This window comes from Periplaneta americana, chromosome 6, assembly GCF_040183065.1.
Source record: "Periplaneta americana isolate PAMFEO1 chromosome 6, P.americana_PAMFEO1_priV1, whole genome shotgun sequence".
Classification (NCBI taxonomy): Eukaryota; Metazoa; Arthropoda; class Insecta; order Blattodea; family Blattidae; genus Periplaneta; species Periplaneta americana.
The window spans coordinates 117,856,501-117,883,826 of NC_091122.1; the positions used below are offsets into that span (position 1 = coordinate 117,856,501).

General features: G+C 36.3%; 1 protein-coding gene across 1 annotated transcript in view; it reads right to left on the reverse strand.

Annotated features, from left to right (window-relative positions):
* Positions 1 to 27,326, reverse strand: part of LOC138701674 (beta-glucuronidase-like) — a 55,523-nt gene that overhangs the window by 8,341 nt on the left and 19,856 nt on the right. The window contains exons 2-5 of the mRNA XM_069828817.1: positions 12,021 to 12,187; positions 6,434 to 6,576; positions 4,339 to 4,550; positions 1,989 to 2,135 (exon numbers count right to left, since the gene is read on the reverse strand). Of these exons, the coding sequence (XP_069684918.1) occupies positions 1,989 to 2,135; positions 4,339 to 4,550; positions 6,434 to 6,576; positions 12,021 to 12,166 (648 nt within the window). The 5' untranslated portion in view covers positions 12,167 to 12,187. The remainder of the gene's footprint in view (positions 1 to 1,988; positions 2,136 to 4,338; positions 4,551 to 6,433; positions 6,577 to 12,020; positions 12,188 to 27,326) is intronic.

Here is a 27,326-nt window from a genome sequence, read left to right on the forward strand (position 1 = left end):
TTTTTAATTACACACAGAGATTTATGTCCAATTCAAGTAATTCGTGAAATGCAAATCCCTTTGAACTGTATAAATTACTTTAAACTATTTTTTTATCTGTCCTGGCTAATAAATGCATAAACATAGGCTTATTGACGAATTGTTTAAATTATCTACACCTTGTTCTGCTTAGCGGGATCGAAAAATAGATGCTCATCATTTAAAATCAGATGAAGATATTCTTGTAATTTACATCTGACAAGATAGAGGAACTGTCCAAGTTTGTGCAATAATGATTTAAAAACAACCACGCACCAATGTTTAATGCAGAAACAAGTCTGGTGCCATTGAGTACTAGAGCATTTCGTCATTGGACCATTATTCTTCATTGAGGCGACAGTCATATGGAATGTGTATCTGGACATGTTGCAGAACTTTTGTTGTTGACCAACTCCCCCAGGATCAGCTTTTCAGCAACATGAAGCTCCACCCCATTCCTATGACTTTTCTGGATGTAAATTTTTCTGATAGGTTGATCGGAAGAGAGGATCCTTTGGCTGGCCATCTAGGTGCTGGTGGCACTGGTAGTATCAATGAGCACTTTTGGAAAAGAACTGTTTTAACTTCTGAACTTTCCTCGATCAAGAAATTTGTAGCTGCAGGATGCTCATTATAAGCGAATCTTTTCTTCTTATGATAGATCATACATGGGCACAATTTTCGGTTACGTGAGGCACTCGATTTGAAATAGTTTGTTTACTAGGAGAGGAGACTGCAGATTAGGATGGGAAATATAAACTGCTGTGACCTGCGTCACCTTATTATAATCGGTAAGGCAGTCAGTGGCGAATTATTATCAAAGCGCTTGGTTAACGTGAGAGACTCGAAAACTTTTATTCAATTTGGCAAATTAATTCGGCAGCTTTAATCATAAACCTCTTTACTATTTCTCCATCATTGAATTGATTTAAATCACAGGCGAGAAATTGCGTAACTAGCCAATAATATTCCGTCACGTTGTCTACGTTTATTTTCTTGAATATTCTGGCGTTTATCAAGATTACATAATAGATATGCACGTTCTCGACCTAAATAATTTCAGAAAATCATATTTCGTTTTCTACGCACATTTGATATTTTTTTATAAATTTCTTTTGGAAATAATACATACAAACAACATTAAATTCCTCATACCTTTTAATGCAGCGTGTTTAAGGTATAATGTCGTATATAGTATACTATGAAAATGTTAAGATCGTAAATTTTCTTCGGAATAGTACGAAAAATAACATTTAATTTGTCTTACCTTCTAATTCAGCATGTTCTTTATGACATAAGGAGTAATGTCGTTGTATATTAAATTTATTAATGCCTAATACATCGTATGTTCTCCCCTTCTAAACAGCAAAAAAACTCTTCCTCCCATTTCTCATGAGATAATCGTTTTCTAACGCGTACACACTGCTTTGATAATGCCATTATGCCACCACTGATATTGCTTATGAAACTGATATAGAACCTGCCCATGCCTAGGAGCTACGTGAGGGAGGAACGGGGACTGTGAAGATGTTAATCAGAACGATAAGCTCTGTGAAGGTCAGTGAGGCAATAATTCTCAAGTGAGGCACGATGCCCATCTATGTGATAGATTATCATTCTACCAATATTCTTAACTTGCCAAAATTCTTTGTTCCTTTCCGTAATTTGTTTCCTGATATCTCAAAAAGACTAAGATGTATGGAAAAAGAGAAGCTATATGTGAGCTATGACGTCCATCTCACAACTCACACGAGTTATTTCTGTCACAAATAAATACCTTCATTGGGATTTCCTTAAATCTTCTGTTAGTTGTATGAGATACTGTGTACATAGATGACTTAGCTCAGAATTTCATGTTATGAATACCAAACTAACTAGAAAATTGTATGAAATACGCATTGTAAAATTTAATTGCGTCTAAATTAACTTAAAAAGAATGGCTAAGTAAAAAGGTATGACAAGAAACTTACATCCGAATCTTCATGTCGACCAAACCCTCTGAGATAAATGGGTCTGCCATTTATAAGGATACTTGTGTTGGTCCATTCCACTGTTCTAATTCCTACTGGAAGACGATATATATCTTCAATTCCCCATTGTGATGCTGATAATCTGACCTGAAAGTGTAAAGAATACGTGGCTTATACTTTTTCTGTTGGATTACTTCTTATACTGGTATAGATAACATTTTATTGAGCATTTTCGCTGACTCTCAACATTACCACCAAATGACTGCTACTACAGTTATTACTAATATTGTTGCTACTACTACTACTACTACTACTACTACTACTACTACTACTACCACCACCACCACCACCTCGGATAGAGGTTCTGGTTCTGATTGATATGTACATCTATTATCAGACAGTACATCTCACTTGACGATATGTATTACCTACATCTGAAATCTGATTAGTGTAATATGTTACCAGTGAGCGATATATGCAATGGAGGGGCAAAGGGACTAGCCACCCTATCCCATTAACTCCTGGCTTAGTTGCCTCATGAATAATGCCTTATCTTGCTGCTACCCCTCCTAATGCTACTAATTCTACTACTATCACTATCACTACTGCCACCATCACTGCTTTTACTACCAGTGCTGCCACATCCACCAACACTACTACTATTGCTGCTGCTGCTGCTACTGCTACATTTTAATAAAGAGTACACAAAAATGAACGGTTACATATATACAGTTAACTCCAGATATAGTGAACCTCTGCGGACTTGCATATTTCGTTCATTATATCCGAGGTTCACTAAACTCGAAGTCTCTGTTCCCTAACCTTACATGACAGGAATGAATGAAATTGTGGACAAAAAATAAAATACTATATACAGTAATTAAAAGATTTAATTTTTGTGGAATGGATTACACTGTATACTGTTACTCACAGTTGATTCACTTAAACTATGCTGTCGATCCACGTCCACTTGTGAAAGACCGCATTCAATGTCACTTATAATATTCGCCTTATCTTCCAAAGAAAACACTTTATGCTTCGACATTTTTATACAGTACATTCACTGTTCGAAAACTAGAAACAGACTGATCAGGTAGAAATAACAAATTCTGTTATAGTGTGACTGAGTACTCACCTTGGAATTTCCCGGGTCACTTAATGGAAACTGGGAGAGGGTTGATGGAGTTTGAAAGCCATCGGAATCTTATCTTCATTTATGCTTTAGACATAATGTCCGTCCCCTTTTAATATAAAAAGACAGTTTCATTTTCCATTGTTTTGATTCTATTTGTTATAATGGAAATGTTTCTGAGAACAAAAGGCAACCCTTTTACGGTGGAGGATTGGAAATAACAGAAAGAGTAGTGTGCCTGAGAACAGAATGACAACCCATCGAAGGTGGAGTGAGGCAAGGTCGTCACGCATTGTCTAGATTTACAGTACAGCTCATTGTCTAGGAATCACTAACCCTACCTTTGTCCTTTGTCTAAAAGAGTAAGAAACTCAGAATGTTGTTCTCAACACATTCTTTCAATTTTATACAAGAAGGTCTGACTTCAAATAAGAATTTGTCAGGATACAAGGTTCACTTTAACCGAAGCGAGGGTTTACTATAAACGGAAATATTAATGTACTTTTTAATAATTAATTGATTAACTAGCGAACTTACTCGTGTTAATTAGGCCTATGTAAGATTTATGCGGCTTACAGCTGTTTCAGTGCTTCATGCACCATCCTCAGAGCCTACTAGATCTCGGCGTCATCTCGAACTTCTCTGCCTGTTATGTGGGTGTGTTTGATTGTTGAAAGGTGTTGAAGAGTGGAGTCAAATAGTGTGTGTGTACTGAAATTGATCTGTGTGTTGAGAATTTGATTGGGGTGTGTTTTAGTGTGTTTGTATATTTCGTATTGTTCTAGTGTGTTGAGTTTTTGGTTCTTGGGTTGTATGTGTAGGATTTCCATGTCCGCATTTATGTTATTGTATGTATGGTTAGCATTGGTTATGTGATCGGCATATGTAACACACCCACATAACAGGCAGAGAAGTTCGAGATGACGCTGAGATCTAGTAGGCTCTGAGGATGGTGCGTGAAGCACTGAAACAGCTGTAAGCCGCACAAATGTTACATAATTAACACGAGTAATTTCGCTAGTTAATCAATTAATTATATTCAAGTGTTAAAAGTAGTGTATGCAAGATTCAAAATGGATACTTTTTAATGTATGTGGATCAGGACCAATGATTTAGGTTCACTATAGCCGAATGTTCACTATAACCGAGTTCACTATATCCAGAGTTGACTGTAGGTAAATATAGGTTTGTTGTCTACCTACTTGGTAGTATTCATACCTGCAGAGTATACATATAGCCAGGCTCTGGATCCATAAGATAGGGCCACCAAAGTCTCGCCACAGGGACTTCGAGTTCTCCTTGCAGTCTCCCAGATCCTGCATCTCGTATCACATAGTTACCATCACGGTCCAGTAGATCAACAAAGCAGGAAGGTCCTTGACTTGTGGCCCGCAGGAGTCCTCCATAAGTTACGTTGTATTTAATGATACCTAGGAATCATAAGTCAGTAATTTTGTTATTTTTACAAATATTTTCATGTCTGACGATAGTATTAAAATATTATATTCCAGCTAATCTCACCATTGCCACTGTCATCATAATCATTGCTGCTGCTGCTGTTATTGCTGTCTAATGGCTAACAGTTGATAATGAAGCCATTCGTCCTTCTGCATTTTAGTCTTTCTCATAGATGGTTAAGTGATTGACATTTAGTGGGATCGAAGAATCTACAGAAAGATTATTATTTTTTTTGTTCCTATAGAATACATCAATGTTATGGTAACAATTAATATTAGAGGAGACTTCGGCGTAGCTCAATGGTGAGAGTGCTTGGTACGTAGAACCAAAGACCTGGGTTCGATCCCCGACGCCGGAGTGAATTTCTCTCTTCTAATATTAATTGTTACCATAACAGTGATGTATTCTGTAAAAATAAAAAAATAATAATCTTTCCGTAGATTATTCGAGCAACAGTGCATATTACTGTACAGATTACTATGCATATTACTGTGGAATCCCGGCCACCAAGTCACTGAACTGAGTGCACTCCTTGTATAATGACAGTTGACTTAATAATATAAAATGTCAACATACATGCCCAACCGGGAGTCAGGCCACAAAGGGAAAAAACACTGGAGGAGAGGGGTTCGATCCGGTGCTGTGGATTGAACTTCGGCGTAGCTCAATGGTGAGAGCACTTGGTACATAGAACCAAGGACCCAAGTTCGATCCCTGGCACCGGAGCGAATTTTTCTCCTCTAATATTAATTAATTTAGTAGGATGTTCTTGGGCCAGTTTCTTCTTGCATCCCTTCTAGCGAGCATTCTAATGACTGGAAAGTTACAAAAACTTTGCCTGACAGTCATGGCTACCAATTAATATGAAAACTGCCATGGCTAGTTTTCTTTGTGTGCTAGGGATTTTTATTGGTCTATTACACATTTTCTCCCATTTATTCTTTAGAGAGTTATCGATGTTAAGTTTTTCTTCATAATCTGATCATTGAGTTAATCAATTTTCTTTTTGCTGAATGGAAAGGTATATATTTTCCATAGGTCTATTATACTTCTGTGCAAAAATATGTCTACCTGTTATTTCGTCGCTGCATCTAGAAAATCCACTTACTCACATATAGCTTTTAGAGAACCCAGAGATTTATTACCACCCTCGCATAAGCCCGCCATCAGTCCCTATCCTGAGCAAGATTAATCCAGTTCCTATTGTCAATATGAGTCATCATGACATTATTTAGTCAACAGACGTAGTGGTTAGTAACGAGACATGTGGAAGAATATTGTGTTTCAAGACAGAATGTACTGCGACATGATAAGAAGGAAGTGTTAGGTGTTATGAATGCGCGGCCTGACCTGTGTGACCCAGCTCGCCAGTAGTGATGAGTAACTCGCTCTTAGCCTATCTACTTACTTTTTGCAGGGGCCAAAGTCCCTGAATCAAGCTGTACATGATATTTTTGAGCATTAATTAGTTCTTTAACAGATGATTTGGACATTGTTAAAAAATGCCCCATATCTATTCAATGGGGCAATTTTGAACATATTACAAGAGTTAGTTCTGACTTAATTTTTGTTTCACGTATATGTAATTTCTGCAAAAATAAACTTTTGGGGTGTTTATTAAGCAGTGTCTTATAATAGCCTACTGTGCCATTTAAAGTTAAAAAAAATTGATAATGGATGTGAATAAAAAGTGTAAATAGAAAAACTGTTCAAATGTGCCCCCTCTTCCCCTACTTAGTCACTGAGTTATTTTCGCCTCTATAATTTATCATCAAAATATATACTGCTGCAGCAATGTTACATAACTTTAATGACAGTCTAAAAAACTGCCAAGTTAGTGCCATAATGATCTTACCTGTGTCACCTCTAACATCTGTGTGAATTGAGATGTCATCTATATAAATACTAGGTGTTGTGTAAAGATACACTGGTCTATGGATGCCTGCATAGTTAAAGAAGTCAAATGTGTATGACTGTATAATCTTCGTTCCGTTTTCCCTGCACAAAAGAAAGTACACATAGTCATACCACAGTCTAGTATATATAGAGTCACGAAGCTCAATACGTAGTAAATATGCATTCATAGATAGTTGCCAACCACTAGGATCGCTAATATCGCCTCATTACAGACAATGCAAAATAATACTGGCACAGTCTGTTGTTCCTAGCACCCTCACAACTCAAGCTTCGTGACTGTGGTTGTACTAAAAGTAAATCACATATCCCTTATTTATTCATAATCTGAAGTTATTTCACTGTCTTTTGTCATTTTTACGTTTGGCATCGACAGCATTTTCCACACAAGAGCTAACTAATTGATCTATTAAAAAACTCTTTAAGTAACTAGTAGATAAATACTAGGATACGAGCATATCTATACCAATGGGACAATAACAGAAAATAATGTTGGATGTGCATTTGTAATAAACCATGATCATAAAATCTTCCATAAACATCCTGATTCATGCTTACTATTCACCTGTGGACTGTATGTAATCAAAAAAGCACTATTACACATTCGGCCATCACATCCCAAAAACCTCTACATTATCTTTATATTTGTATAATATAGTGTACAGGATGTAAATGAATATTTTGTACAAGATTCTAAGGGGTTTTTACAGCACATCAAAATGAATAATTTCAAGTAAGATATACTTGCTCTGAGACGCCTATTTATAATGACTATTACACTTTTACTACGTCATACTACTTTTGACCAATAAAACGATACGAAAGGACGTCTTTCAACCAATCATGGCTGCTTATTGCACAATTTTATCGCTTCCCTAGCATTTGTTTATTTTTATGACTACCCTGCCATTTGTTTCTTTGTTTGCCAACATTTCAAACTGCACATTTTTTACGCTACTATAAAACATGTTTTGCGATCGTAATTTGTTTCCCGCATAGATAGTCGACTAAAAATGGCGGCTCTGTTCAAACATTTTGGTGAAGATAACATTACTGAAATTGAATTTTAGTGAGTCAATTAATACCTATTTTATTGTATTAGAGTACTTTTGAATAAACTTCATTTACATCGAGGTTTTAATTATAATTTATTATATTGTCTACATATGTCCGTACATGTACACAAGCGCGAACTATGTAACAAATGTCTTCAAGTGAGAGATAACCAGGGGCGGCTTTCGGATGGGGGCTGCGGAGCTGCAGCACCCCCAGACATTTGTGGCTTTTGTCTCGTTTTATGTTGTGAAATACATTTATTGTACAGTCTCTATTTAGCTGCTCGAATTTTTAAAAAAAGTTCACTCTCATTGACATGCACGCAATCGTTAGTAAAGTCACTTCCTCCCCTGGTGTTGTCAGAGCGAAACGAGAGACAAGGACGGATTGGTGAAGCCACTTCCTCTCCTGGAGCTGCCAGTCTCGTCTCGGATGCTTTGCGCGTTAGTTTTACCCCTCCCCCTGCTGCCCCTCGCCATGAATCTAGAGTTTCCTGGCGCTGCAAAATTTGCAGCAGTTTGTCAGTAGCGCGCAGTTTTAAATACATTTTCTTTAATGTTGTGAGTATAACAAGTGCGACAATGTTTAATTCTGTGCAATATTTACAGTCTATTCAGTTCAGTACCGTAACAATTCAGGAGAAATATGAAATTAAGTGCCCATCAGTTGAATCTCATAATGGAAAGACCCGCTAAACAAAATAGCCTACAAAGTTCGCATATTTTTTGCCAATTTATCCAGTATACCTGCTTTCTTCTCTCGATCTCCACACAGTCTGTATTAGATTAATGTGTTTCAAAGACAATTCCATCAACTGGGGCAACAAGATGGAGTTTTAAAATAAGAAAAGTAAATGTTGTTCATGAGAAGAAGGAGCCATTGCCAGAATGTTTTCAAACAATAATGGAATCTGAAACATCTAACAACATCACAATAAATGTGGCAAGCGCCCTGGTGCGTACTCTTGAAGATCCTGAATTCAATTTCTGGCTCAGTTTTTTTCATTTATTGATGTATCAGTAGATATATTATACAACCAACTACAACATCGCCAGTCAGATATTTCTAAGGTTCAAATCTGCATATAAAAAATTATATTATGGTTTATTTCACGACATTCGCAACTGCAGAGGTTATATCAACGTCGCCGGTGTGCCGGAATTTTGTTCCGCAGGATTATTTTAAATGCCAGTAGACTACTGACAGGAGCCTGTCTCATTTAAACACATTTAAATGCCATCGACCTGGGCCAGGATCGAACCCGCAACCGACTCTGCTACCGAGGCCGACTCTGCATATCAAGCTTTGTTAATGCCATACAGACAATACGGAACAGGGCACAGTAATGTTGAGCAGCGAGATCTGTGAAAATGAAAACCCTAAAAATCGTCGTAAGGTCGAAGGGATTCAGACAAGGGTTGCGGCAGCCAAGGAGGTGTGTGACCTCATTATCACACAAGCTGACACCTGATTCCAGTTCATAGATCATCTGATATTATCTTCTCTTCTGTGTCAAGAAAAATTTGAATGCTACAAAAGCTCATTTCCTGAAAATGACCTAAATGTGTGTGTGAAGCTTTTTCTAATGTTCGATAAAGACAAACTAAAAACGGAACTCACTGTGTTGTATCAGAGGCAAGAATTCAGAAATATCAGTGACGCAGTCAAGCTCTTGCAGGCCTCATTGTCAGAAGTTGTGGAACTACTACCCATAGCTATCACCATACCAATGACAACTTCCGAACGAGAATGTTGCTCTTCGTGTTTGAAGAGAGTAAAATCCTATCTTAGAAATACGATGAGAGAAGAGAGACTGACCGCATTAGCTATGTTTTCCACTGTAAAGACTATGTTAAACGACATATCAGATTTTAATAAGAAGATGATTTAAAAGTTTGCAACCTACAAGACAAGGCGCATGGAACTAATCTTTAAATAAGATACGTTGCATGGTTTATTTTTTGTATGCAGCCCCCCTGAATTCAATACCCACGAGCCGCCACTGGAGATAACACATTATTAAATGCACTTCTATTTTTATCTTTTTTTTTTCAATCACGTATCATAAACTGGGGTTACTTTGAACACGCAGGAAACTTTGAACATTTTTTCAGAAAATCATATTTAGGTTTCTAGATGCTACACTTGTTAGATGGAGGTAAATTTGGTATGAGAATGATTTTTATGATAATTTACCTCCATCTATAACAAGTGCACCATGTAGAAACTTAAATATGATTTTCTGAAAAAAATGTTCAAAGTTTCCTCTGTGTTCAAAGTAACCCCAGTTTACGGTACTAACAAGTCAAATTCACTATTACAGTTCTGATTAAATTAAAGTTATCACTAACTTATTGAAATTGAATGTCTTATAATGTAAATGGAGAAAAGTATCTAGTTTTAAAACTAAAAGGTTTCCTACGTGAATATTAAACAACTTAATTTGTTCACTGAATATGAAAATGTTGTTGCTGTTTAGTCAACTGTCCATAGACAGATCTGAACCTCACAAGTGATACCAACAAGGCACCACTTAGGCAACTAGGCAAGGAGATAATGGGGTAGGGTGGCCAGTTTTTTTCCTCTCATATGAAAAATGATTGAAACATAATTACATAAGTAATCTTATGATACAACCTCTTCAGTCTATTGTTGGTCAATTGGTCAGTTTTCGTTTAATAGGTTGGTCAGTTGGTCAAAAAGAATGAAAGAGAGACAGTGACGACAGGGAAATAGTTATATATTGTCAGTGGTACTTATTTTAATACAATGCATGAGTTAGAAGTCAATTTATTTAATATAAATCTTAAAAATTGGATTTAGTTTGGTAAAATGCTTAAATATAATAACAATAACCTATTGCCAGTCACCTTTCCTGTCAATCTTTACCCAAATCAGATTATAAATAATTGATTAAATGGCGATCTTACTCGTGTTAATTATGCAAGCATGTGCGGCTTACAGCTGTTTCGGTGCTACTTGACACCATCCTCAGACCTACTAGATCTCGGCGCTATCTCAACTTCGCTGCCTGTTGTGTGGGTGCGTTCGTGTGATTAAGAGTTGTGTCAAATAGTGTGTGTGTTCTGAAATTGATCTGTGTGTTGAGAATTTGATTAGGGTGTATTTTAGTGTGTCTATATTTCATATTGTTCTAGTGTGTTGAGTTTTTGGGTTGTATGTGTAGAATTTCCATGTCTGTATTTATGTTATTGTATGTGTGGTTAGCATTAGTTATGTGTTCGGCATACATACATACAATAACCTAAATACAAACATGGAAATTGTACACATACAACCCAAAAACCAAAAACTCAACACACTAGAACAATATGAAATATACAGACACACTAAAACACACCCTAATCAAATTCTCAACACACAGATCAATTTCAGAACACACACACCAGTAGCGGCCGGTGATCGAAATCCTCGGTGAGGCCAGATGCAACTAGTTTAAGTGCTTCCGATAGGAAATGTTTGTTTATGATATTAATTATTATTGTTATTATATTATTAATATCATTATTACTGTAATATTATTATTATTATTATTATTATTATTATTATTATTATTATTATTATTATTACTATTATTAGTCTATTCTCATTACTATCAAGAAAAATAATAATTTCACTCACCAAATAAGCTGTTATGCTGTGAGTTTCAGTGATTGTTTCAGTGTGATGAAATAACCCATATTATGTGTTGAAATTCCTCTTTCTTTCTTTTCTTTTTACTTTTTTCCTTTGACAGCAACAAACAAGGCCAAGAGAAGTTTATTTTGCCTCACATTACCACATAACCATTTATGTTGCCCATACCAGGATGCAATAGAAACTCGCGTTTTAAGATTATCTGTCAGAAAAATTATCAGCGATGTCGTAGGTAGTCTCTCTCTTTATTTAAAACTTCCTTTCTTTCAGTATTATTTCTTCTCGAAAAAGGACATTCTAACAATGAATTAACTTCTCCAGCATTATTTCTCTCATTTGTTACTGTTTATATTTTCCCAAAATACATAACAACATTGGCCCAGATTTACTACTGTACTACGAAGTATATACATCAAAGTTTTCAAATGCTTCTACAGCGATATATGCTTCATTCAAACAACTAATATATTATATAAAAACACAAAATTTGATTTCAGTTAAGCCAAGTGACTGAGGCCCGGCCTCACTTGCCTCAGTCAATCAGCCGCCACTGACACACACTATTTGACGCAACTCTTCATCACACGAACGCACCCACACAACAGGCAGTGAAGTTGAGATAGCACCGAGATCTAGTAGGCTCTGAGGATGGTGTCAAGAAGCACCGAAACAGCTGTAAGCTGCACATGCTTACATAATTAACACGAGTAAGATTGCCATTTAATCAGTTATTTATATTCAAGTGTTAAAAGTAGTGTAAGAAAGATTCAACATGGATTATCAAATCAGATTGTTTTGTATTTGCTAATTCTTACGTTAGCATTTCTGAGACGTGTCCCTGGGGTACTGAGGTCTGGAGCAGGATGTTGTCCACAGCGACTGTGAGTCGATTCTTTGCTCCAAATTTGACGACAGAGGTGACATCAGCTTGGAACGGCAAGTGACCAATCTCATGACTCATCACCAGATGCCCGTTCACCCACTGTCAATCAGGAAGGAAAGCAATTATTACCGGTACTATCATATTAGTTGAAAAAGTTCTAGAATAACTTTACTCAAGTAGGTCCTACTGCTTCATGATCTGTATTTACGTGTATTAATTTACTTCATAATTTTTGTAGTACCGGTAGTAACACATTTCAGTTATATTCACTAGTAGGATAGCAACAGAGTTCGTATAGGTAAGTTTCTGTCAGATGCGTTTCCAATTCACTATGGGCTAAAGCAAGGAGATGCACTATTACCCTTACTTTTTAACTTTGCTCTAGAGTATGCCATTAGGAAAGTCCAGGATAACAGACAGGGTTTGGAATTGAACGGGTTACATCAGCTGCTTGTCTATGCGGATGACGTGAATATGTTAGGAGAAAATTTACAAACGATTAGGGAAAACACGGGAATTTTACTGGAAGCAAGTAAAGAGATAGGCTTGGAAGTAAATCCCGAAAAGACAAAGTATATGATTATGTCTCGTGAAGAGAATATTATACGAAATGGAAATATAAAAATTGGAAATTTATCTTTTGAAGAGGTGGAGAAGTTCAAATATCCGGGTGCAACAGTAACAAATATAAATGATACTCGGGAGGAAATTAAACACAGAATAAATATGGGAAATGTCTGTTATTATTCGGTTGAGAAACTTTTATCATCCAGTCTGCTGTCGAAAAATCTGAAAGTTAGAATTTATAAAACAGTTATATTACCGGTTGTTCTGTATGGTTGTGAAACATGGACTCTCACTTTGAGAGAGGAACAGAGATTAAGGGTGTTTGAGAATAAGGTGCTTAGGAAAATATTTGGGACTAAGAGGGATGAAGTTACAGGAGAATGGAGAAAGTTACACAACACAGAACTGCACGCATTGTATTCTTCACCTGACATAATTAGGAACATTAAATCCAGACGTTTGAGATGGGCAGGGCATGTAGCACGTATGGGCGAATCCAGAAATGCATATAGAGTGTTAGTTGGGAGGCCGGAGGGAAAAAGACCTTTAGGGAGGCCGAGACGTAGATGGGAAGATAATATTAAAATGGATTTGAGGGAGGTGGGACATGATGATAGAGAATCTTGCTCAGGATAGGGAGCAATGGCGGGCTTATGTGAGGGCGGAAATGAACCTCCGGGTTCTTTAAAAGCCAGTAAGTAAGTAAGTAAGTAAGTAAGTAAGTAGGATAAATTTAACGTGCTTTGTTTTTTATGTATATTTTATACATGCAGAATCAAGAGCTCTTATTCAAACGGTTTTCAAATTCAGAGCTAAAAACCAGCTATCAAAAATAAGAATTGCATAATAATAAATATCGTCAGCATACAAGCGAAACTCGCTAAGTCCAGAATCATAGTTATGAGATAATTGAAGTTAAAGATGTTGTCATATTTATTTACTAGATATCTTTCGTTAGAGGCAAGATAGAAACCTGAATTTTTTAAAAATATTTATTTACATCTTCTGAATTGACTCACCTACTAAAAACAGGTATTTTAAATTATTATTTTGTTGGTATTAATTGTTTTATGAAAAAATGGCATGGACTAGTTGCTATCTCCTGTCTTCATGGACTAAGTTTATTTCACCAGTAACAAAATATTTCAGGACAATATTTTTAAGCAGGAGATATATAGGACATTACCACTAAGTCCAATAATGGATTTCTCCTGTCAAACGTTTTGTGAGTTGTTTTAGTTAGTGATAATGAACAATCCTCGATAGCCCGTTTATTTATTATTTTAGGACTAAATGGATTTCACCAATCGATAGAACAGAAGAAATTCCATAAAGTGGTATAAATAACTCAAAATCACCAAAATTGGACTTAGTGAGTTTCGCTTGTATACCGACGATATATACTTATGGTGAACCGCAAGTAATGTAATTAATTTCAGAGAGTTATTCTTTGAGATATTTCAAACAAAAAAGTTCAATACAAATTTCCTCATTTTTGCTTTCTTTTTGACATAAAAGTTATTTTATGTGAAACATTTCTTAGCATGTTTTAGGAAAGCCATTGATTTAATTCCCAATATGCTCATTCAATGTAAGAGAGCAGGATATTATGATAATAAATTATTGAAAGAATTTTAGTTTTGTCCTTTACATGTGCTGAAATTTGATCCGAAAAAAATGTAACATTTTAAAATTCCATTTCACAACAAAAAGTTGAAGTGAATGAAAATAAAACAAGTCATTTCATTTCACAGTATTCTTCCAAGCTCGCCAACTTCCATACAAGCCAAGTGTCTTTCATTTACAGAATATTACGAAACTCTTGTATATAAATTCATTGCGATTTTATATGTATGTCATCCTCATTACATTCGTTCTAAACGAACAAGTAGAAAGGAAAGTAGGCTACGAGTTTTATTTGTATTCGGTTCATTTAATTCTCTGACCTCTAAACTTAACTCTTACGTGACATTTTCGTAACATAAAATGTTGCTTTCCGTTGCTGGGGAAATTTAGTTTGGTGACTGGTAATTTTGTCTTTTGTATCAAGCTTACACCTGAAGTACTTTCCAAACCTCACTGGCCTGTCGCATGTCCGCCGCCATTCTTTATAGCGAGGAGCAATTGATAAATTGTAAGCAACTTAAACGATTTGATAGATTAAAGCAGTGATAGCCATGTAGAAATCAACAACAATAATAATAATAATAATAATAATAATAATAATAATAATAATAATAATAATAATAATAATAAGATTGTGATCAAACTATTTAACCAATTTCAATGTACTTTTCAATATTTATGCACTCTACTATGGTAAATTTGCACGAAAAATTTCATGCAGATATCTTTGATTAAAAAAAAAAAAGTATAGTCAATATATTGAAAATGTAGAAAACTCACGTCTGGTCCCCTAAGTTACTATTGGAATCTGAAATGATTTCTTTAGTACGTAGTAGGCCTACTATAGAAAATAATGGAATTAGTCCTGCTCAAGGTCGTCACTTTTTTATAACTTTACCCTCAAAAGGGCAGAGTTAATCAAACAACTCTGAAACTAAATTGGATTCAGGAATTTGAAATATCTTTTCGTGATGTTCAATGTTCGGATTTATGATAGCTTACAGGTTTATTGAATTAAATTTATTGTTTATACAGGGTGTTTCTAAGTTAGACCGACAAACTGTTGGATCAGGAATTTGAAATCTCTTTTTGTGATGTTCAGTGTTCGAATTTATGATAGCTGCCAGGTTTATTGAATTAAACTTATTGTTTATACAGGGTGTTTCCAACTTAGACCGACAAACTTTTGGATAAGGAATTTGAAATCTCTTTTTGTGATCTTCAGTGCTCAAATTTATGTATCTTCCAGGTTTATTGAATTAGACTTATTGTTTATACAGGGTGTTTCCAACTTAGACCTACAAGCTTTTGGATCAGGAATTTGAAATCTCTTTTTGTGATCTTCAGTGCTCAAATTTATGTATCTTCCAGGTTTACTGAATTAAATTTATTGTTTATACAGGATGTTTCCAAATTAGACCGACAAACTTTTGGATCGTATAGATAACCTTCTTTCAAACACTTTTCGTTAAAGAACCCATGGGTTAGGACGCTTTGTTTCAGTGCAAGAGGGGTTTAACACACCCAGTTTGTTTACTCCGTCAGGACAGTATCATTTTTCGACCCGATTTGTTTATTCCCTGAGCTCGGTTGCATTCATTAACCCAATTTGATTACTACCTGCAGTTTATGAAACCCCTGTTGACTCTGAAGAAAATCTTGCAACACACATTATCTGCGCAGTAGCTGAAATCAGGGAAATGCCTGGCGTCTTCGAAAGGGTACGACAAAGTATGGCACGTCGATGCAGTGCTTGTCTGGAAGTCAATGGACGTGTGTTGTAGTGATGAGACAGTAAAGCAATGCAGCCATCCTTCTAATTTAACAGTGAAGTGAGTGTTTTTCCTTTTCATTCGGTTTGTTTTCTTTGTGTTTGGGTCAATAAATTGTGCCTGTAACATTAATGATTTGTTTATTCACTTTTCACATAACTAATTACTTCGATCTCTTTCTGTACGAACGAACCATGTAATGACATAAACCCTTCTTGCTCTGAAAGAAAGTGTCGCAGTCCATGGGTTCCTTAAAACAAAAACTGTTTGAAAGAAGGTTATCTATCAGATCCAAAAATTTGTCGGTCTAATTTAGAAACACTCTATATACCACTCGATCCATTCTTCTAGAGCAGTGATGTCAACTAATACCCATAGGAGCAAGCGCGCGTTTTAGAGCTCAGGAGAGCCTGAGCGCTTTACAGCGGAAAGGAAAGAGACAGACGAAAGAGGTATATGCCGCTTGGTCGAGCTATATACAGGGCTGGCCAGCACTGATTCAATGGATAAAGGGAAGAGAACTTATTAAAACTGTATCCATATTAATTTTTAGATTTGTCTGAGAAGTATAAGTGCATTATAAGAATATAAGTTTTAATTTTAATGTTCATTTTTCACAAGTTTGCTTTTTTATTCAAAAGGAATATTTTCTCAACTTTTTTTTTTATAGAAAAGTGAAATTTTCAGATATGTTTGTTTAGTAGCCTTACAGGTAGTAAAACAATGTTTTCGTAAATCTAATATATCGTAAATACGTATTACTGAAGATAGTGTATTAAAATGTTTGAAAACATTCGCAAGGAAAATGTTTGTAAGGAAATGAATTAACAAAGCAAATACTGTTACATCACAAACAAAAGATATGTGCCTATGTGTTGGTAAAACGTCAGCTCTATAGCTTCAGCAGATTTCGAGATAATTTAATATTCTGATAACAGAAAGTTGCGCACCTAAAAGCATAATTCGATAAGAGTTTTGTTATGTAATATTAGTTACAGTTAAAACATATACCTAGACAACTTTGCTTTGTACTATAATATTGTTTTGATTACTTTTATAAGGCTAAAGATACCATAAATATCAATTTCAACTTGTCATGTCATATTGTGTCTTTCTTTGGGATAAGACTTTCTTTATGAAAGATGTGTTTAATTCACTTAGTACAGTATAGTTGTAATTATTATGGAATTTGTGTGGATATTCCTTCTTTACTCTTTATTATGTTATTAACGTTTAAAACACAACTACAATATTAGGCTAAGAAATAGGTGTTAGTACTTTTGTTTTATAGACAATATAGAAAATAACAAACAGAAAGAAGCCATATAAAAATAACGTTCCGTTTGAAGTTTGTGCACCATTGTTTTCTTAATCCAACAGGCTGCTTATTCCTCCTAGCATACCTAGCGCTTAATGCCCGCGCACGACGTCAAGGTCAGAAAAAAGCGCTTGCTTTGACATCACTGTTCTAGAGAGATTACAAGAACTTTTATTGGAAAGAATTTCATTTTATGCTTTCTATAGGGACAGTGTGCTGCCAGTAGGCCAGTTACATTTCTTTCTTTCTTTCTTTCTTTCTTTCTTTCTTTCTTTCTTTCTTTCTTTCTTTCTTTCTTTCTTTCTTTCTTTCTTTCTTCTGCCATGGAAGTACGACATCAAATAGTAGCTATCTTCTGAGATGTAATGCATTGTATTTATGGGTTACTGTTCAGTTTAGAGTTCGTCTCGTGTTCACTTGTGAATCCAGGTAATACCGAGAAGATCGATAAGAGTGCGAGTAACTGAAGGAGTACAGAATGGGATTCTTTTTAAACAAATATCACTAATTTAAGATATAACTCTACCTAATTTTCCGAAGAAATTTCAGAACTGTATGTCTCTTCTCCATCACTGCCGGAACCCATGTTGTTAATCCTCTGTTGCTTATTACGGTACATTAGAAACAATCCGGCTCTTTCTTAGTACAGTGCGTCCCAGCGAACGTTTCCGGTGTGTTTGTCGGCTGACTAGCGGCAGGTCTCTCGCTGCTTGCAATCGCGAACTCACGGCGTTTCGCCGGATTAAAACTTACGTAGGCCCTACTCTGATATATTAATATCATTCGGTACTCATCCTCGATACAGTAGCTGCTGGAAATGTTTCCTATCTTGTGTGATAATTAATTTACATCATATCATTCAAAGAACTATTTCATTAAACCTATTCACAGCATTTAGCATTATTTTTCTACCCAGGACTGGGCGGCCAGGGAATTTACGTCTGAAACTTCCGTTGTTCTGGCACACGATTTCTTTTACCATATGTATGTTTTCAGAATGTGTGCACGTTCATGTACTGAATATGTAACCATTGCAAAACATAACACAACATACCTAATAAACTGCATTTATTTTTAGCTGACTCACTACTTGTTTTTACTGCACACAGACTGACAGCTAATTTCGGGAAGATGGGGATTCACCAACCATGCAACTTTCACTTGATATATACACCTCTCTTTCCCTCATGCCCTGCTCATTTCCTGTCTGCTCGTAGGCATAACAAGTCGCCAACCTCTTGCACTTTGCCTCCATGACAATATCCACAGGCCAACCGACTCGGTGTTCGATACTTCTCCGTTCTTCAGAGAACTTTTGCATCCAATTGAAGAGTGTGATTCCAAAACACACTCAGTCCAATTGACCGTTTTTATTGTTTATGCATATGTATGATTTTTATAGACCTTAAATCCAATTATAATTAAATATAGAAAAATTAATTAAAATCACAAATACACATAATAAACCATATCCTCCCAACTTTAATAATACACTCATAATTATAATATTTGTAATATCAGAAAGTTGTTTATTTAAAATATTAGTTTTGGGAATTAATGAAAAGATATAATCTTTTTTCTCAAGTTTTAAAAGGTGTTCCTTATTTTTGGTTTACAAGACCAATATTTATATTTTACGCTTCTTTTCTTCCAAAACAAAGCCAATAATTGTCTAAAAGTTTGCGTCTTTGTGCATGTCACTTGAAAACTCGCTCAGTCCGCAAATCAGTAGATAAAAAAGTAGCCCAGTCTTTTCATAAAATAGACTAAACGCATTTTGGAATCACATTCTTCAATTGAGGGGTTTGGGGGGAAAACCAGGCAGCTCCATTTTTTTTTAGTGTAGTTTGGTCGAAGAACCAGGTAGTTCCAAGAATTACAGCCATAGTTATAATGCATTTCGGACTTGTCTCTTCTGTACATTGGCGGTAAATTTTTCTTCATTATCTCGAAAAGTACTGAATTGGAACTGCCAGGTTTTTCCCCCAAACCCCTCAATTTAGACAGTATGACGTGACAGGCAATGTTCACAACACAGGGCAACATTTATTTATGAACATCCTTTGCTGCCAGTTCTTTTTTCTAGAAAAAAATCGCACAAAGGAGCGTTCTTCGATAATGGTAGCCTACATTCGTACAGAGGTCCTACCATTTTGCAACTGCTGATTATTCGTTTCACTTGTGCCGCTTGTGAGCACATCGTTAATCTTGACACATGTATAATACTGCCATCTAGCGGCAATACCTTCAGGGGCTTCATAAAAATCTAAGTCGCTACTTTAATTTTAACTTAATGTTCGCCTGTGTATAATCCCGATGAACTACAAAGTTTGTTTTGTTTATGAAAGCGAATTGGTTCCATTTGGTAGAAACGCTCACAATAACTTGTTGTTTCGATTGGTTGTAATTCCTCGCGCCCCAGACTGTGAAATCCACTCATTGAAAGAAGTACTTTATATTTATCAGAAGTGCTTATCAGGGAAATCGCTATTCTCCCCACGTGCGAACACTTTTCTAGTACAATAGCCGGCGCGTGACACGACCGAAAGACCAAAAAGAATATGAAGTGGCAGTCTGCGGTTGCCACGGTTCATGAAACAACCTTAGATTTGCACGGTTGCAGTCACTGAATCCGTTTATTGCGCACACTAATGGGAATATTTCGCCTAGAGTCCTTCACCAATTTCACTTGCTAGGAAAGAGAAGATAGAATGTACAGTAAATTATTTCATTGTAAAATGTGTACAATTAAAAGCGTTTGCGCAACAATATTACTACCAATAGCGCGAGTCTTGCAACAAAGTTAATACGGCGAGGAGAAAAGGATAATGAAACGTTTATGCTCATTTTCAAGGTACTACCACAGTCTAGTATATACAGTCACGAAGCTCAATACGTAGTAAATATACATCCATAGATAGTTGCTAACCACTAGGATCGTTAATATCGCCTCATTACAGACAATGCGAAATAGTACCAGCACAGTCTAGTGTTCCTAGCACCCTCACAACTCAAGCTTCGTGACTGTATATACTAGACTGTAGTACTACTTTGATATTTTCCTGGAGAAACTAAAAAAGAATAAGAGAGAGAACGAAAAATAAAACACTGAGTTCACCTGACTTCAGGAGTCGAATTTCGAATCTCTGGTTACTAGCGTAGCAAGCAATTAGGCAACTAGTCCATTAGATGGAATGTACTATACCTATCTGATGTAATTTCGATTTCTCGGAGGTAATACGTTACTGATTTTTGCTTATGAGTAGATTACGCTACATATTTTGGCAACGCATCAATATACAGTTAAAAATTATGTTACAAATTCTTCATAAAACAGTTTTCTATACTGAAAGCAATAAGTACACATAGAATGGAATTTTGGGCGTTATGAGAGCGATTATGATATGATTCCTGCAACTGACTTGGTTCTTTTCAGAATTTAGTCCAGTCCTGGTTTGAAAATAGGTATATATCTTGGTAAATGTCAAGATGTATTTAATCGTAGTTATAAAAGTTTCTTTCGCATCACAGAAAGATGTATTAAATTATATTTCACATTTTGTAGCAGATTTTTTTCCTTTGGTGGGCCCGCAGGCAAGCACCGCAGCCTTAGACTTATTGTGCAACCTTCTTACGTTAGAATGATTGTTGAAGTCCATTGGGATCGCTTCTTCAAGCGCATGATTCACTGCATGGTGCCATTGTATCGATTCAGCCACAGCATTCAGTTCTGACTAGAGACCTGATCCTACGCCTACCTGTGATGTTATTCTGCGGTCTCCTTAGATCGACGGCATTTGTTCGCAATTCTTGTGTCTGAATCTGTTGCACCCTTACCAAAAGAACATGTCGCAATCGATTCCACGACTCACCAACTCGCCATCTATCCAAGGGAGCTAAACTACCCCGGTCACCTGCAGTCCGATTATTAAAGCCCCTGCAGCTTCTCTGGATATGTCCAGCTCTCTCAGATAGATGCCGCCTATAGGCAGATCATGGAACAACGTCCGCCATGTCCTCCTGGACAAACTGTAAACTGTTAAGATGAATAATGGAATGATACTAATGAAAGTGAAATGAGTCCGAGATCCAATTCTGCTTCGAGTAGTTGAGAGAAAACCTCAGAAAAATCCCAACGAGGTAACTTGTCCCAACCAGGATTTGAACCCGGGCCAGGGCTCATTTCACGGTCAAGAAGGCTAACCGTTACTCCACAGCGGTGAACTTGTAGCAGATTTAAAAGCAATAAAATTAATTATAATATTATTAAAACCTAAAACGTAGTGCAAAATATTTAATCGATTAAATATTTGAATTTAATCGAATAATCGATAGATTAATCGAGTTTTGATCGAGTTGAAAAAATGTTTTAATATACTCTAACACACGATTATTGTTAAGTATTAAATGTTGTGTATACTGTATGTATATATTGTATCGTTATATTACAAAACAACTATTTTAATTACTAACATATTTATTATGAGGCTTATAATTAATTGTGTCAATTTCTCCGGGAATTTTTGAGACAAACATAACTAACAAAAAGTATGAAGACTCTCCTAGTGCTTCATCCATGATTTTAAACATGTGAGTGCATTCACATGCTCCGAATTAAGTGCCGCTCTACGTTTAGTAACAATTTTCCTGCATTACTAAACATGAAAAAAACTTTTTTTTTCTGTCAAGCACTTCTCCAAAATCGTTCAATTTAAATCCAAACGTTTCACGAGTTTACCTCTCAAATTCTCATATGACATAATGGAGTTTACACTTTTCCCAAAACACAGAAAACTGATTTTTTTGTTGGTGTTGTTTATCAAACTAAACACACCCAACAACCTTCATAGACAAACTCAGTACAGAAACTGCAAAACTACAGCGGTCGAAACAGAAGACTAGCCCCTATTATAATCGAATTACCAGATTTTAGAAAGAGAAGAAGGTATAAGGGCAGCCTACTGTCTTCGCGCTAAGAGTTGGCGCGGGGAGTAGATAGACGGGACGGGGGAACTTTACGCTACACTCTGACCTGAAAACTTCAGTCCACTTACTTGGCTACAAGTGAACGGAGTCAGACAAAAATTTCCGCATCTTCGGTGTTGTCGCTATGACTATCATTATCACATTTTTCAAAATTGCTGGAGTATGATCTGTCCATGATAATCGTCTGTTTATGTTCCAGCCGTGTATATTAATTCGAATCTCTCAACAAAGCCATTAGCCCCACCGCCCCCATCCTGATGGACAACAATGAGTGTTCTGGACACATTTATGGTAGTCAAAACTCCCGTAACATTTTTATCGTGCCAGCACCTGGGAAAAGTTAAATTGGTAGGCCTATCTATCCGCATCTCGTCCATATACAAAATCGGTTTTTCCACTTTCCTAAGCTTTCTTATTTGCTGTAGATATCTTCACGTATTCTAATTTACAGTGATTCCTCTTTTTCTTTTTTGCTGCACACTTCTTCCACCTGAAATCCTTTTTCTTCAGTATTCGTCTTAATGTTGTCTTTCATTTCAAATCAATTTTCTCTTGTAGAAGGGTATAAGTTTGTTGCAGCTTGGTACTACTTTTTTTTACTTGTTATTTAACGACACTGTAATAACTACTAGCTTCTTCAGTGTCGATTGAATTGATGATGGCGAGATGGTATTTGGCGAAATGAAACCAAGGATTCGCCATAGATTACCTGACATTCGCCTTCCGCTTGGGAAAACCTCGGAAAGAACCCAACCAGGTAGTCAGCGCAAGCGGGAATCGAACTCACTCCCGAGCGCAACTGCAGATCAGCAGGCAAACGCGCTACCTCCTGAGCTACGCCGGTGGCCCTCTTTCTTTTTCAAATAAAAATTCTCAATTACATCTTTTTTTGTCAATCTCCCGTCGAAGTCATCTACATTTGCGTTTCGGTAGTCTGGACGTTTCCGTTTTTTCTTTTTTCTCCCTCAAGTGTCGACAACACACTTTCTTCTGTGCAGTCTTTCATTTCATTCCTTATGCGCTGTATTGTTCTTGTGGAAAAATTAGAGTATTTTTCTACCTTTGCTGTAGGTTTCGTAAGAGGAATGCAAAGGCACTGTTGTTCTTTTTCTTCATCACAGAATTATTTTGCACTTCTAATAATATTCCTTTCTTCGCTATAGATTGTCAATCCTTGTTTCCTCTTTGTCGACATATTTACAATAAACAAAAAACTGTCATAAACCTAAATAACAGTATACAATAACATAAATTCTATTAAATATATTATTATCAACACTATTAACACGAAAAGCAAAGGATAACTAAAGCAATACAAAGATTTGCGGTATACTGAAAACAATTGTCTTGTTGAAACTAATAAAACACTACAATAAAAACCGCACTATTATTTTCACAAAGTCGCAAAGACTCATAGACAAGTGCAGCAGATGTTTGTGAAACAGGAATATTGCAGTGAACAACGCGGTGCGCATGCGCGACTGTTTCCCCTCCGCCCCGTCTAAGTACTTCAGGCGACTTCTCCTGGCGTGACAACAGTAGCTAACGTAGTGAACTGACGGACACAGCGTTGTAGAATAAATTTCACATTTAATCGTAAATTATACAAACCAAATATCTTTTCCAGTAATATGAACGTAACTATACACAACATATGCATACCCCTCGACTCTACAGCACTGTAAGCATCACCTCTACGCAGACGATTTACAAATCTATATCCATACAATCCCTGACTCACACAATGACGCAATACACAATGTTAACGAGGACCTTGAATCTATATCTGCATGGGCCAGAAAGTTTGGTTTGACTCTGAATGCAAGAAAATCACAATCAATTCTAGTGGGACATCAACGTCTATTATGCAATATTACTCCTGCTCTTCCAGTCAAGTTAAACGACACAATAATCCCTTTTGCTTCCTGTGTTAAAAACCTTGGAGTTTACTTTGATAAGCATTTAAACTGGAATAACCAAGTAACCCATACTTCCAAAAAAGTGCTTTCCATACTACATTCTTTAAACAGCATTCGAAAATTCCTTCCGCTATCACTCAAGAAAATACTAGTGGAAATACTAGTAATGCCCCACTTCGATTATTGTGATTTTCTACTGACTGACCTCAATGTCAACCAGTCGCAAAAATTACAACGTGTTCATAATTCTTGTGTTCGCTTCGTCTGCGATGTCCGTCGCGCTGACCACATTACCCCATCCTTCCAAACTCTAAACTGGCTACGGCTTAACGAACGTAGAAATTTTCATTCTCTTGTTCTCCTTTTCCAAGTCCTTCACACTTCTACACCTACCTACCTTGCCTCCCGTTTCAGTTACCTGTCATCATATCGTAATCTCTTCACACGCGCGCAAAATAGCCGCATACTAGCCATACCAACACATAAGACATCATCGTATTCATCATCATACACAATCTCGCTCTCGCGCTTGTGGAATACCCTACCCAGTGACATCATAGACTGTCGGAATTCAGTAGCGTTCAAAAGCAAACTTATTAAGCATTTTCTTACTACGTAGAGTAGGTTTAATTTTTATTTAATCAATGAAAGAAATGCTTCTCTCTTCTTAACTTTTACAATAAACTGTCTAGCATTTATTAATCAGTTAATCTTTTAGTGCTTTGATTTTTATTGTATTTGTAAATTTAATATTAATTGTAATTATAATTGTAATTGTATTCTTAATATTGTAGTTGTAATCCCCAGGTAGAGGGGAAGAAAAGGCCTGATGGCCTTATCTCTACCTGGTTAAATAAATAAAAATAAATTAATTAATATTAGCAATGGGCAAGTAAATGAAAAGGTAATTGATTGTGACTATATTATGCATTATGTGCATATGCTTTGTTACAATGAATTACAATATACATTTTGAAGTTTACAATTGGAAAAGATCTTCTATTCTCCTCCAAAGATGATTTGTGTTGGGAAAGATTTCTCTCTCTACGTCGCATGACATGACGGGGGCAAATTTAAATCAAGAAGAAGTATTAGTGTTTCCTTTATGTGGGTTAACATTTTGGTCTTCTCTAGAACATTCTTGTTCATCTCGAATAGTACAGAGTTGAAAATCCTACATTTTTCTGGATAAAAGGTATTGTGTCTGTTTGAACTGAAGTTAAACGTTCAAGGCACATTTTCCTCTCTCTCTGTGTTTATGTAATACAATATGTTTTTTTATGCATCTTAGTTGCGATATGTTGTTCTATATAACATTTATGGTAGCCCCCTCTTATTTTTGTTCCACACAACTTACAAACAATATTCCGACCATCAGAGGAAAAATACTCACTGCCATAATCTGCCACAATAATTGTATCTGTTGTAACTGTTTTCGGACGTCCCCGCTTATGCATGATTTGATTTCACTTACAGCGTACGGGTACGCACACAAAGAACGCTGGTTTCCCGGTTTCAGGTTACCGGCGCCGACACGCGCTTACCCGCGCCAAGAAGTTCTGCATGTTAACTAATGAGGTCCGAACAGAAAGGATACAGGTTCGTACTTGTCAACGCGTGCAACAAGAGCCTACAAGTTTACCGGAATGAATCTTTAATTCCTGCTCGCTGGTTGTTGACGCCTGTATTCTGTATTATCGGTACACAGCAGAAAGTAAAATGAATAGTGATGCATTAATTGCTGCTATTTATAATAATCCTGCTGTATGGGATAAAAAAGACAAGTACCATAGCAAAAGGAATGTAGTAATTGTTTAGTCAACTGTCCGAAGACAGGTCTGAACCTCACAAGTGATACAAAAAGCATCATTTATTAGGCAACTAGGCCAGGAGATAATGGGGTAGGGTGACCAGTTCCTTTCCCCCTCCATTACATACATCGTTGATTAGTGAAGAATAAAGTTGTTGGAAAGGGATAAGTGCAGAAATGAAGCAGGACGGTAAGTAAAATATCTCAAGATAAGAATAGAAAATGTTCCACAATAATTGAGGGCTTTCCAGATTAAACATCACGTCACAAAAATGTATTCTTAAAAGGTTTATATGATTCTAATGGGGAAATTAGACTAAGCTGACTGTTAGAAACCTTTAAATGGGGAATTTCTTAAAAATATTTTACAAACATTTTTTTCTATAGGTAAGATGGGATTACGTTTTTAAAATGTTTTCTGAAAAATCTTATCGATTAATTTGATAACTTTTATCTTCCAACACTTCAGTTGTTGATTTGATTGCTTACGATATGCTACATTAGAGCTAATTAATTCTCACTTATAATACTCTTTTTAGAAACAAAGCTGAGGATGATGTGGGCGTATAGGCTACTATAACAGATTAGTTTGCAGTCCATTAGTGTAATATGTTTCTAGTCAGCGATGTATGCAAAGGATGGGAAAACGAACTGTCCACCCTATCCCTTTATCTTCTAGCTTAGTTGCCTCATGAGTGATGCCTTATTGGTGTCACTTAATGAGGTTTATACCTGTCTTCGGACAGTTAACTAAACAATAAACAATTTGCCGTCAAACGTGGGAAAATTCCACGTTTTCGATGTGCAGATCCTGGTAATTGCAGCGATCACATAGTAAAATGATCACATTTTTGAAGCTATGAAGTTCCTCAACATGTAGTGAAGCCCAGGAATTTGAGCAAAGTGTCTGTAGCTCCTGGTAATCCAGACGAGACACATTTCTCGGCAGCGACTGAATTCGAAGACCATCGTAGTGCAAAACCATCCTCACCCTCACCGAATAGAGAGGATATTAGTGACATTAAGCCCTAATTTTTTCCACAGACTAGACCTTGGATTTTTAGGCATTGAAAACTGACTTTTAGGCATCTAAAATTGGTCCTGAATTTATCAAATTAGGCACTAAAAACATGCAGCTAAAATGTAATTTATAGCCACACAAACTACAGTAACATTTTTATCGTGCCAGCACCTGGGAAAAGTTAAATTGGTAGGCCTATCTATCCGCATCTCGTCCATA